General features: G+C 45.2%; 1 protein-coding gene across 1 annotated transcript in view; it reads left to right on the top strand.

Moving 5' to 3' along the window:
- NOLC1 (nucleolar and coiled-body phosphoprotein 1) overlaps positions 1 to 12,408 on the top strand; it is a 20,525-nt gene extending 8,117 nt beyond the window's left edge. Inside the window, exons 6-13 of the mRNA XM_077930882.1 lie at positions 1,924 to 2,139; positions 3,776 to 3,913; positions 4,555 to 4,644; positions 6,545 to 6,655; positions 7,555 to 8,139; positions 9,386 to 9,495; positions 10,517 to 10,597; positions 10,762 to 12,408. Of these exons, the coding sequence (XP_077787008.1) occupies positions 1,924 to 2,139; positions 3,776 to 3,913; positions 4,555 to 4,644; positions 6,545 to 6,655; positions 7,555 to 8,139; positions 9,386 to 9,495; positions 10,517 to 10,597; positions 10,762 to 10,920 (1,490 nt within the window). The 3' untranslated portion in view covers positions 10,921 to 12,408. The remainder of the gene's footprint in view (positions 1 to 1,923; positions 2,140 to 3,775; positions 3,914 to 4,554; positions 4,645 to 6,544; positions 6,656 to 7,554; positions 8,140 to 9,385; positions 9,496 to 10,516; positions 10,598 to 10,761) is intronic.
- The last annotated feature ends 379 nt before the right edge of the window (positions 12,409 to 12,787 follow it).

Here is a 12,787-nt window from a genome sequence, read left to right on the forward strand (position 1 = left end):
TTCCTCAATGCTTGCTCTGTTCTATATAATAATTCCCGTAGATAGGAGTGTTGCAGAAGACTATAGCTTTGACTTTCAAAAATGGGGTTTTGATGAAGTTCCTCACAGAAGGCTTTTAAGAGAACCTAGTTGTTATGTGGCAAAAAGATAGATCCTTTTTATAGGTAACTGTTTAAAAATAGGAAACAAGAAGTAGGAATGATTGATTGGCCATTCTAGGGAAGTGATTGGAAAAGCCCTCTGCCCTGCCCTGGTTTTCTATATTTAAATTGGTGCTATTTAGCAAACCATGCGAACAACAAGGTAGCAGTGTTTTCAGATTACACCAAATTATTACGTTTTTGTATAAGCTGGAAGCCGCCCAGAGTGGCTGGGGCAACCCAGTCAGATGAGCAGGGTAGAAATAATAAAATAATTGTTGCTGCTGCCGTTGTTATTGCTGAATCTCAAGCAGAGTTTGATGAGCTCCAAAAGCATCAAAACTGAAAACAGGATGACAGTTGAGAGAGTGCAAAGTACTCTGGGACAAAAATAACTAACTTGTGATACTGATTGATTAGCTGCGTCAATCCAGGGAAGTTCTCGTGCTCTATTGGCAAGTTAAAAAGTAATGAGTAAGTTCACTGGGAGAGGAGAGAGATTCAGTATTCCATTCGCAGCAGAAAGGGCAAGTTTCATGTTGGGAAATGGATTGGAAATCACAGGGCAAGCTTCCTAAATCAATATAGAAATCAGATGCAGTCAGATTTCGATTACTATGTCAAGACCATTTCTTTTAAAAGGTTATGGATATAAAGGGCAGTCAGTGGTGCAGTTCTGTGTGTTTTCACGAGGAATGACCTGCTGAGATCAGTGAGACTTCCTTCCAAGTAACTGGAGGACAGTAACCTCAAACTTGGCATTCCTGCACTTAGTCCTTTTTGCATGAGAACTAAGGCTTCAGCTCTTAAGCACAGTCCTCGCTATAATCAAAATGATTGCTCCGCCGGGTGGGAAAGGGTTTCACAGGGTTATCTCCTCATCTGTAACATAGGAAATGGTCTATAACGCACATTTATGCATTAATATAGCTCAGGAAGTATTTCTGGTGTGATTCAGTAATGCTAGCCTGGTGTAAACAGTAAGCAGGTGATGCTGTTAAAGAGAACATACATGTAGAAGCAGCTGGAGCGCTTCAAGGCTTGTGGCAGCTTAAAAGTATTAGCGGTAAGATAATGCCACATTGGGGACGCGGGTGGCGCTGTGGGTAAAACCTCAGTGCCTAGGACTTGCCGATCGTATGGTCGGCGGTTCGAATCCCCGCGGCGGGGTGAGCTCCCGTCGTTCGGTCCCAGCTCCTGCCCACCTAGCAGTTCGAAAGCACCCCAAGTGCAAGTAGATAAATAGGTACCGCTTTATAGCGGGAAGGTAACGGCGTTTCCGTGCGCTGCGCTGGTGCTGGCTCGCCAGAGCATCTTCGTCACGCTGGCCACGTGACCCGGAAGTGTCTCCGGACAGCGCTGGCTCCAAGCCTCTTAAGCGAGATGAGCACGCAACCCCAGAGTCGGTCACAACTGGCCCGTACGGGCAGGGGTACCTTTACCTTTTAATGCCACATTATTCTGCCTCTTGCATTGCTGTGTCATTTTACTTTGTTTACAAAAAAAGAGAGAAAAGGAATGAGCTGGTTTTCATTTTTCATCCTCTTTCGACTCCTGGTATGTAGTCCGGTCCTCCTAGACAGCTACTTTATTCATCTGACAAACTAGACTCTAGCCCCACAAAACTTATGAAACAATACGTTTGTTGGTCTTTAAAGAATCCGTATGACTTCTTCCTGCAAGAGTCTTTAACTATCCCTCTGGAATAAATTCTCTTTTAATAGCCTTTCATGTCTCCGGCTTGTATTTGAGTTGTGTGCCTGGTAGGGTAGCAAATGATTAGCTTTGCATGGTAATTGCTCTTCAAACTTCACCCTTAATGAATGTGCAACGGTGGGTTATCTTCTCCCCTGTAATAAGAGTGAGCCAAAGAAAACTCCGCAGTCCAAACCTGAAGGTGCTCGTCTACCCACAAAGAAGCAAAGCAGCAGCAGCAGCAGTAGTGATGACTCTTCTGACAGTTCAGCAAGTGGGAAGCCGGTGTCAAAGCCCAAGGCAGGTGAGTTGCTGGCGGATGCTTAAAATCCACGCTGAAGCTCCAGTTGATTCCAGAGCAGTGCCACAGGATTATTAAATGGGACGGGGCAATTTGACCAGGTTATTATTCCAATGCTGAATAACGTACCCATCAGGGGGAGAGGACCCTGGTTACAGAATAGCATTTCCAGGGAGGTTTACCCTCCTTGTGTTCTTTTGAAGACCTTTCTGAATAGTTTTTGTAATTTTAAATCATGTGCTTTAACCCAGGGAGTGCAGCGCCTTTTGTGAGTGCTGTGTCGCTGTTGGTGTTTTGACTTAATGGCTTTATATCTCATTTCGTATTTTAATTCTTTTTTGGGGGAATAAATTTTATTAGGATTTCTAAAGAGAAATATAAAGCTTAATATCAAATAGCCCCTTTTTAGCGGCCAACCCTAAAACATTGATCTAAATACAATACAGACATAGAAAAAGAGTGAAAAAGAAAAGCAGGGAAAATTATTATTGTCCATGCTGGGTTGGTCAACCTTTGCTACTGTGTCCTTCTTTTAGCAGATCAAGATGTGAGGGTTTTTAGCAGGGGCAATTAGAATATGATCTACTGTTTGATTATTGATGTAACCCCCCCCCCCAAATGTATTTATGTATTTTCTACAGTTAAGTTTTTCCCTCTATCTTCAGAATATTTTATTTTATTGCTATGGCTAGTGGCTAATGCAAATAAAGATTCTTCTTCTCTTCTCTAGGAAGAGAAATAAAGAAGTAATCGACAAGAGATTTTTAAACAGAGAGAAAGAATAAAGTTCCGAAATTAATTATTTTCCGTGCTTGTTATTGTAAGGTGCCCAATCTGTGCCTTCCTGGAATCTGCGTTAGATGTAACATGTAACTTACGGGGTTTACTAGCCTGGAGATGAGGTGAATTATAGCCCCAGTCTTCTTTCCTTCCCCAGAGTTTGCCTGAAGCCTCGGCTTCCTTTTGGCCCCGCGCTTGCTGTAGACAAACCACAACTGTCCCCTGCCTGCTGTCTCTTAAAGCTTGAGTAGAACATAGGCTTGCTTTCCCACCTGACAGAGCCAGAGGAAACACATGTCCTTCAAGCTTTCGCTGTAGCGGCTGGTGGAAGGTCCAAGACTTCCATAGGCTGTGTGTCCAAGCAGAGCAGTTACAATTTTTTGTAAAAGAGGAAAAGGAGAGGCATGTGGGGCCTAGTCTGTGCCTAATAGGCACTGAGGCAGACCAAATGACTGTCCCCACTCCAGCTCTGAGCTGTTCGCATACAGGGGCTTGTTTTCCAGCCCAAATCCAAGCTTAGAGCTGGAGAGTGGAGCAGGATATCCCCCCCCCCAAAAAAAACCCACAACTTTATGCTGTGTTTCAGAGACATAGCACAAGGTTAGAGACAAGACCCTGCCACTTGGGTCTGAGAGAACTACCAGCAAGATTGGCCATAAATGGTTGACTTCTTGCAGTATCACTTTGAGAAGCATATGCTCCAGAGATCCTCTTGGCTAGATGATTTAAAACACACACACACACACACACACACACACACACACACACTCAGTGTAATGTGACTAGCTTCATATTTGTCTCTCGTGTTTTGGTTGTTGGCAGACCTCATTCCACCAGATTCGCTTTTGTCCCTTTGCAGGCCAGTACAGCGCTGTGCCACCTCCGTCGTCCATAGAGTCAAGGAAGGGCAAAGCACAATCTCTGCCTGTAAAGACTTCTAAGAAAAAGGTGGAAAACCATGATGAAAAGGAGCAGGTGCCCAAGAAGAAAACAGCAAGTATGTATTTGTGGAGAGGAATTAAACATTAAGGTGACGGCGTCCATATCTGATGGAGGGGACTCGAGAGACAGTCCTTGTTTTGTTGCATTTTGGGCAGGGAGTTTCTGCACATGTGTAAAATATGCTCTCTGTTGGATACTGCCTAATGACTTGTTAAAACTTCTAGAAAACCAAGGAACCTTCCAAGGTTGGCCTTGGTTCTGTATATTCCAGAATTCCTGGTTTCACTGGCTGGCAAAAGGCTTTGTACCAACAAAGAGATACGCCTCTACCAGTTGAACAAAGCCTTTCTCTGTCATGAAACATGTAAGCTTACAAGTCCCCGCAATCACAGGCTGAACGCATGTTAACAAACACCTTTTGTGCATCAGTTTTAAGTGCTTGCATGTCAGACTTTGATTGCAAAAGGCTAGGTGCCTTTTTCGGTTGCCTGAGATCAGGATACTAATAAGTACCCCAACTCCAGAAACCTTCGTAGTTAAAGGGAGTATGTGAGGACTGTTCTGATTTGTGCTGGGCTGGCTGCTTTTAAAAAGTCATCTTGTACATACATCTGGGTATGAGCATTTGTTAGACTGGAATTGTTTGGGTCCCCTTGAAGAGAAAGTTCAGTGAAAGCAGCCTGTTTTTCTTTGTAGCTAAAGGACCTGCGGCTAAGCCATCGCCTGCCCCTAAATCTGCTGCTGTTTCCAACCAAAAAGAAGAGACTAGTTCAGACAGTGACTCAGGTGAGTACCACAAACAAGCAAGTTCTCTGAATTCTTTATCACTGTGTCTTTTACTGAGGAAATGTTTGGATTTACATACTATGGAGGCAGTGAGCGAGACAGAAGTACCTTCTGTTTCAGGCTACCTGTCGGTTGCTTTTGATGTATACAACTGGTGCAGAATTACTTTGCACAGGGGATATCTCACACATGGGCAAATGTAATCGCTTGATGAAGAATCGTGCTTAGGAGTGGATTGGGGGATTCTCTTGGGCGTTTTATGTCCAGAGGCTTGAGGCAGAATAGCAGAATGAACGGGCCTTTTCTGTAGTAACTCCCCGTTTGTGGAATGCCGTCCCCAGGGAGGTTCGCTTGGTGTCTTCATTATATATATTTTAGGTGCCAGGCAAATGCGTTCCTCTTCAACATGCCTTTAGTTGATTAATATTCTACAGCCTTTTAAATGTATGTGGGAAGACAGGGGTTACTGTTTTGCTGTTTGGTTTTACCTATTTACTTGTTTTTATCCTGTATTTTATTCTGTGAACCATCCTGAGATCTTAGGATGAAGGGTGGTATATAAATCTTAATACATAAATAAAGTCGTACCTTGGATCTCAAATACCTTGGCTCCCGAACAAATCGGCTCCTAAACGACTGAAACCCGGAAGTGAGTGTTCCGGTTTTTGAACGATTTTCAGAAGCCAAACATCCAGGGCAGCTTCCAATTGACTGCAGGACGCTCTTGCAGCCACTTGGAAGTTGCGCCTTGGATTGCAAGAACCAAGGTACGAATGTAAATAAAATACCTGACATTAATGATGCTGATTTATTACTTACACCCCGTCCACCTGACTGGGTCACCCCAGCTACTTGGGGCAGCTTCCAACAGAATATTTAAAAACCCCATAATGAAACATTAATCAGACATTAAAAACAATCATGCCCCATAAGTCTTACAAGCTGCTCTTGTATATTCCTGAGGCTGGACTGTTGGTGGAAAGTTACAGTTCCATCACCAAAGTTCACTTTGGTATACTCTTGCGCAACGGAGAGCGATATCGTATGCCTCCCTGTTAGAGGCTTCATATACTGCTGGTAGGATGCGGGTGGTGCTGTGGTCTAAACCACTGAGCCTCTTGGGCTTGCCGATCAGAAGGTCGGCAGTTCGAATCCGTGCAACAGGGTGAGCTCCCGTTGTTCTGTCCCAGCTCCTGCCAGCCCAGCAGTTCAGAAGCACGCCAGTGCAAGTAGATAAATAGGTCCCGCTGCAGCTGGAAGGCAAAGGGCGTTTCCGTGTGCTCTGGTTTCCGTTACGGTGTTCCCTTGCACCAGAAGCGGTTTGGTCATGCTGGCCACATGACCCAGAAAGCTGTCTCTGGACAACCGCTGGCTCCCTTGGCCTGAAAGTGAGCTGAGCGCCGCAACCCCATAGTCAACCTTTGACTGGACTTAACTGTCCAGGCGTCCTGGTGGAGTGGGATAGGTTGCTTGTTTAGCCTCCATTGATTCAGTGGGTGTTTTTTGACCTGTACCACTCCTGAGGTCAGCGTAATAATTTATCAACGTTCGGCTGTAAGGTAGCATAGGGTTTGGTGTATGCCCACTCCTTGACTATCATACTCTAGCCTCTCCCCAGTGTTAGACTTCCTGCTGGTCATTGTTACATCAGCATTTCTGTGATGTTGCACCACTTGATCTCCACTGGCAGAGGCCTATCTTGAGAGATGCTGGCACAACCGGGCTTTTGCAACGCTTTGAAAACCCCACCTGGCATATCTTGAGCGCAGGACTGTAAAGCTGTCATTAGCACTTCTGTTTGTTTTCGTTTAAAGCACACACCTCGCTTGGAATCTCTGCGGTGCGAGGTTAAAATGCGCCGGGACTTAAAACAACTGTCTTGTTTGGATTTTGTGCATAGATAGTAGCTCTGAAGAAGACAAGAAGCTTCCTGCCAAATCGCCTGCAACAAAGGTTGCTGCTAAACCCGCTCCGTCAAAGGCAGCGACCAGCTCTTCTGATAGCTCCTCAGGTACCTGGGGTTACAAGCAGACAAGCTCCATGCTGATCATTACTGCTCCAATATTACAAAAACTTCAAGATCTGGCCATATGTGTTCCTCGCCATTTCTAAAACAAGTAAAAGCCACAATGCTGCAAGTACTTTGCTTGATGTTCTTCTACCACTCCTTGTGCCCTTTAGGCTTTCATTGTGGCCCTGCCAATGAGCTTTAGGATATAAATCAGGGTTGGGTCCACAGCAGTGTCCAAGGGCTGCATGTGACCCTTGAAGCCTTTTTGGGCGGCCCTCAGCAACATTTTACGTCCCCAGCCCTCACACTGCCTTCCCAAATCCCAAATTTGGGGCTTGTCCCCACCCCTTGCGGCAAGGCAGTGTGTCACCTGCAGGTTCTCTTGCAGCTCACAAGAGACTGCCCTGATGTAGATGTTCCATAGAAAAGATAACCTTCCACCGTTTAAGTAGCCATTGTTTTTTATAAGGACTTAGTCACTTAACCGAGCCTATTCCCTATGTTTATTTATGCTCCAGTTAGCCACAGAAGAGGTGCCTGTCTGTTTAAAAACCGGCAAGTATCCTTGCTTCGTTTAAATTGTCTCAGTTGATCAATGAGTAAATATTCCAATCACTGTACATGAAATGTGTACACATATATATCTCGTGTGCCAATCTGATAATTAGTATGGGCAGGGACCCTATAATTAATCTCACACCCTCCTAAGTCATCTTTCCTAACAAAATCCCTTCCCCTCCTACTCTTCCTTGAATAGTGAAAACACTGGTATTTGGATTCGTCCTGTGGGTGTACAACTCGCCCCATCTGAAACTGAACTGTGAAAACACTGTGTGCAGAACCTGCGCTGCTTTTGTCGCTGAAATTTCTCCTTTAACATTTGCAATGCCCTTCCCTAGATTCTGACAGCTCTGAGGATGAAACTCCTGCAAACGCTGCAGTTAAACCAGCTGCAAAGGCGGCAAAGAAGATTCCTGTGATGGTTGGAAAGAAGGCGGATGCTGGCTCTGGGGATAAGAGAGTTGCTCCCCCAAAAACTGGTGCAAAGAGTCCCAAGTCAGGATCCAAACCTAGCCTCTCTGCCTCCCAAGCAAGCAGTTCTTCAGACTCCAGCAGCAGCTCAAGTAGTGAAGAGGAGCAGAGCAAGCCTGCCCAGAAGTCGGCTAAGAAGTCGCAGGCCAAGCCCGTTCAGAAGCCGGCTAGCAAATTGGGCAAGAGCACAGCGGCTTCGAAGCAAGCCGAGTCCGACAGCAGTAGCTCGTCCGACAGCTCAAGCGACGACGAGCCCAAAGCGGCAGGGGAGGGGCTAAAGAATAAAGCCAAGAAAAACAGCAAGCCCTCGAAGAAAAAGGCATCGAAAGCTTCATCTGCGCCTGCAGGCAAAACGCCGTCTTCCAAGACTCTTACATCTGAAGCAGCTAGCGATGGGGAGAGCAGCAGTTCTGATGATGATGATGACGACGACGATGGGGCTGTCAATGGAGGTATGTCACTGCCAGCCAGGAAGGAAGTAGGGAATGCTGAATATGAAAGAAAGTTAATAATGTATGCAGAGTGGATTTGATTTAAATCCCGATTTAAATCACTAGTCAGTAAGACTTGATTTAAATCATGTTTTTTTGCAGAAAGACTCATTTTTGCTGTGCTGCCATAATCTTAATATTTACAACCAAAGGAAGGTTTCATTTTTGGAATAATAAATTTTCAGTTTTTACAGTTATATTACTGATTTGGTTATACTATTTGAAATACATAGATAATTATGAAATTATTGTGAGGTTTAATAAGTTAACTTTATGTTGGGACAACTTTTCTGCTGTACTTTATTGGAAGGGGAAAAAACACAATAATTTCCTTAATAACAATTTAAACAATTTATTTAACTAAAACAATAACATTATATCATATGTATCCATGTTTGTTAACCGATGTGGTTAAACAATAAAAACAAAGCTTAGACTATGTTTGAGCACACATGAAAAGCTTAAATCCTTATTTCCTGATATATTTCCTTATAGCCTTTGGACTATAATGTAACTTAAACAGGAATCTATCTTTAGAAAGATTTTTCCTCCAAAAGCATTTTATTTCAAAAATCCAATTAAAATTTTTAAAAATTCCAATTTAATTTTTTTAATTGATTTTTTTATTTTTTAAAATAAAAAACATTGATTTTTATCCACCCTAACTGCATGCATGGATGCATCTTATGTTCAGTGGGCAGTCAAAAAGAATATGGGTCATTAAAGTAGCACTGGATGTGGGTCGCAACAAAACATTTCTTACTTTTACTCCCACCCCACCTGACTGCTTATTCTATGGGCTGTTCACTTATACTGAGTAAGATATGATTGTGTTAGGGACGTGTGTGGTGCTGTGGTCTAAACCACTGAGCCTAGGGCTTGGCGATCGGAAGGTCGGCGGTTCGAATCCCCGCAACGGGGTGAGCTCCCATTGCTCGGTCCCTGCTCCTGCCCACCTAGCAGTTCGAAAGGACATCAAAGTGCAAGTAGATAAATAGGTACCGCTCTGGCAGAAAGGTAAACGGCGTTTCCAATGTGCTGCTCTGGTTCGCCAGAAGCGGCTAAGTCATGCTGGCCATATGACCCAGAAAAACTGTCTGCGAACAAACGCCGGCTCCCTCGGCCAGTAAAGCGAGATGAGCGTGCAACCCCAGAGTTGTCCGCAACATTTACCTTTTACCTTTATGATTGTGTTGAAACACGGCAGGCCAATCCAAGAAGAAGCGAAAAAGGGAGGACAGCCAGGGGCAGGAGACACCAAATGCGGGGAAGAACAAGAAACCCAAAACACCACATACCTTCCCCAAGATGAAGCGGGTAAGAATCATGGAGCTGTAGAGTCGGGAGGGACCCCAAGGGTCATCTAGTTGAACCCCCTGCAATGCCGGAATCTCAGCTAAAGCATTCCTAGCAGATGGTCACCCAACCTTTGCTTAAAAACCTCCAAGGAAGGAGAGGCCTACAACCTCCTGAGGGAGACTGTTCCACCGTCGAACAGCTCTTACTGTCAGAAAGTTCTTCCTGGTGTTTAGTTGGAATCTCCTTTCTTGTAACTCGAAGCCATTGGTTCGAGTCCTACCCTCCAGAGCAGGAGAAAACAAGCTTGTTCCCTCCTCCATGTAGCAGCCCTTATGATATTTGAAGATGGCCACCATATCTCTTCTCAGTCTCCTGAAGAAGACTGAGAGGATCTCGGGAGAAGGGGTGGAATTGCCTTCTTGACAAGAGCTGTGAAAAGCTTTCATCTCTGTTGGTTGTCTCCTTTTACCCCTGAGAAACCTTGTTGAGGTGCTCTAAATTTGCCAGGAGCAGCCTGGCATCTGTCGTTCTAGTCCGGGGGTTGGCAAAGTTTTTTGTGGCTTGGGCCGGTTCACGATCCAGCAGACGCCACGGTGGGCCGGGCCGGAGTGCGCACGCATGCATGCGCAAACACTCTTTCCGGCGCGGAGGAGGTGTGCGCAGCTTCCCATTGGCTGCCGGCGCTTCCTGCAGCCAATGGGAAGCTGGCCAGCGTTGCGGAAGGTGGTCCCTGCTCTGCTCCGCGCCGGTTTAGCGCGGCACACAGGAGCCAACCGAGTGGGCGGCAGGGGTTCATGGACCGGTTAAATGACCCGCATGGGTCGCTTGTGGCCCATGGGCCTTAGGTCACCGGCCCCAGTTCTAGTTACTGGCCCCAGTAACTGGGCATCATGAAGCATTTCTGTCCCAGGAAGATTCTTTTAACTTTACAGTTTTAGTGCATACGGCCATAAATCCAATGCAGTTTGGGGCTCATTGCTTTAAATTAGCACAACGGCTACTGCAGGAAAATACCAAAATACCAATTTTCTTTCAACAGCAGTCCAGTCCTTTCCGCAGAGTAAAAGCAGAAGAGATTGAGGTGGATGCACGGGTAGCAAACAATTCATTTGATGCCAAGGTAAGAGGAAGATAAGAGCTGCATTCCTCCAGACTGTAGTTTGTGCAAAACTGTGGAATTTTTGCACAGTCTAGGACCTGTTTGCTTTAGGGATCATTGCCTCTTCAGTAACTACTTGGTGTTCTTTTGCTGACTAGTGGTCACTGACTCGCTATCTCTTCCAGAAAGGAGCTGCGGGTGACTGGGGCGAAAAGGCCAATGAAGTCCTGAAATTTACAAAAGGGAAGTCCTTCCGACACGAGAAGACAAAGAAGAAAAGGGGAAGTTACTGCGGCGGCGCGATCTCCACGCAGATAAACTCCATCAAATTTGAAAGCGACTAAGCTTCAGTTGCCGCTGCGGAATCCAAGGCCTGAGCATGTGAAAAGATGCGAAGTGTAGTGGGATATCTCTTCCACAAAGCATCAACTCTTGTATTGGTAACATGGGAAGATGGTTGCTCTCTTACGTAATGACAAAACTTAGCCGTGTCTGTGACTGTCTCTTGAGGACTCCCCAGACTTTCTTAATTAAGTACAAACTTATTTTTAGATGACACAAGTTCAGTTCTAGCAGACCTCATGCAGCAATATGTATGTTCTTGTTTTGCTAAACACCCTTTTTTAATCTTCCAACAAATCTAACATTAAGAATGTACCGAAAGCGACATGCATTGCTCCGCTCATTGGTAAGGAATCTGGTCTTGCCTGCTGTCAAATGGGTGATCCCACCTTCGCAATCTCGCCTATCCTTTCCCCCCTCTTCATTTGGGGCATTCATAAAACATTTCCGTAATCTCTAAGAGCTGGGCAACTTGGTGAAATCCAGGCAAATCCTCCCTTTTCCTACAAATGGATTGGCTAGAACTACTTGAAAATCACTGAGTTAATTTTTTTGGGGCCATCGTTTTTGTAGATGAGGCAACAAAAATGTCTGCCTGTTTCCTTCCGGTTTCTCCAAAAGCCAGGAAAATACCCAAGGGTTGAAATAGCTCCAGAGTGCAGGGCCACTCATTGTTATCTACGTTTTAGCAAACATGTAATACCTTTGAGGGGAAGTGAGAGTTCTTGCATGGTGGCTCTGCCAACTAATATGTCGCTCGCAATGGCCATTCTTATTTGGATAGTGTGCAGTTGGGCCCATTGAAACCTTTGTCCATCTGCTTTGTTTTGTTTTGTTTTTGGGGAATGTGATGACTTTTTATTTCCCAGAGATGGCCAGGTCCAGTTAAGGCTCTTACGTGAGAAGCTTGCAACCACAGGCATGTTAATCCTTGCTGAAGTGCTTCAATGTGGCCAGAGATGCCACAATGCCTCTTTAGGGTGCAGCCTAGACGCCTGACCTAGAACCCAGCTGCTAAAAGAAACCGGACCTGTTCAAGAAGTACCATCTGATAATGGAAAGATGGGAGAAGTGGTTGTTGGGAGATCTCACCCCACCCCACCCCCAAAGAGAAAACCTTCAACCATGTGTTTCCTCCACTTGGAGCATAAAAGTAATAAGACCCAGCAGATTAACTGCGTGGGAAGCTGGCTGTCAAGAGAGAGCATTTTAGATGTTTCCCTGTTGTGGATATCGCTGTACTTCGGAATCCGTCCACAGTAAATGCTATGCCAGCAATGTCTGCGGGTTAAAGACAAAACAACCAAGGTTATAATGTGTCTTAATGCCCCAAAGGGCTATTCTTTTCACAGCCCTGGCCCTTGCCTTTTGATGTCTTCAGATTCCATTGGCATGGTACAAGAAACTGGCAATGGTGTTGGGACGGTTGGGTATTTTATTTGAATAGACAAACATTTAGTATAATAAAAATGTTTTTAAAATGTCAATAAGGGTTGTTGTTGTTGTTGTTTAATCCAGAGCTAAGTGTGTTTGAATTGAGGTGGACAGAAATTGCTTTATTAAGTCCCTAATGCATTGGCATTTAACAGGGCAGCTCATTCCATATATACAAAGAGTTGTTTGATGGGGGGTGGGCAAGGTAGGGTGAGGGGACCTGATTTCTCAAGAGGCAGTTCTGGGTGACTAAATGCTTCTGCCTAACACGGGTGGCGCTGTGGGTTAATCCACAGAGCCTAGGACTTACCGATCAGAAGGTTGGCGGTTCGAATCCCGTGACGGGGTGAGCTCCCGTTGCTCAGTCCCTGCTCCTGCCAACCTAGCAGTTCGAAAGCACGCCAGTGCAAGTAGATAAATAGGTACCACTCCGGC

The sequence above is a fragment of the Podarcis muralis genome, chromosome 6 (assembly GCF_964188315.1).
Source record: "Podarcis muralis chromosome 6, rPodMur119.hap1.1, whole genome shotgun sequence".
NCBI lineage: Eukaryota > Metazoa > Chordata > Lepidosauria > Squamata > Lacertidae > Podarcis > Podarcis muralis.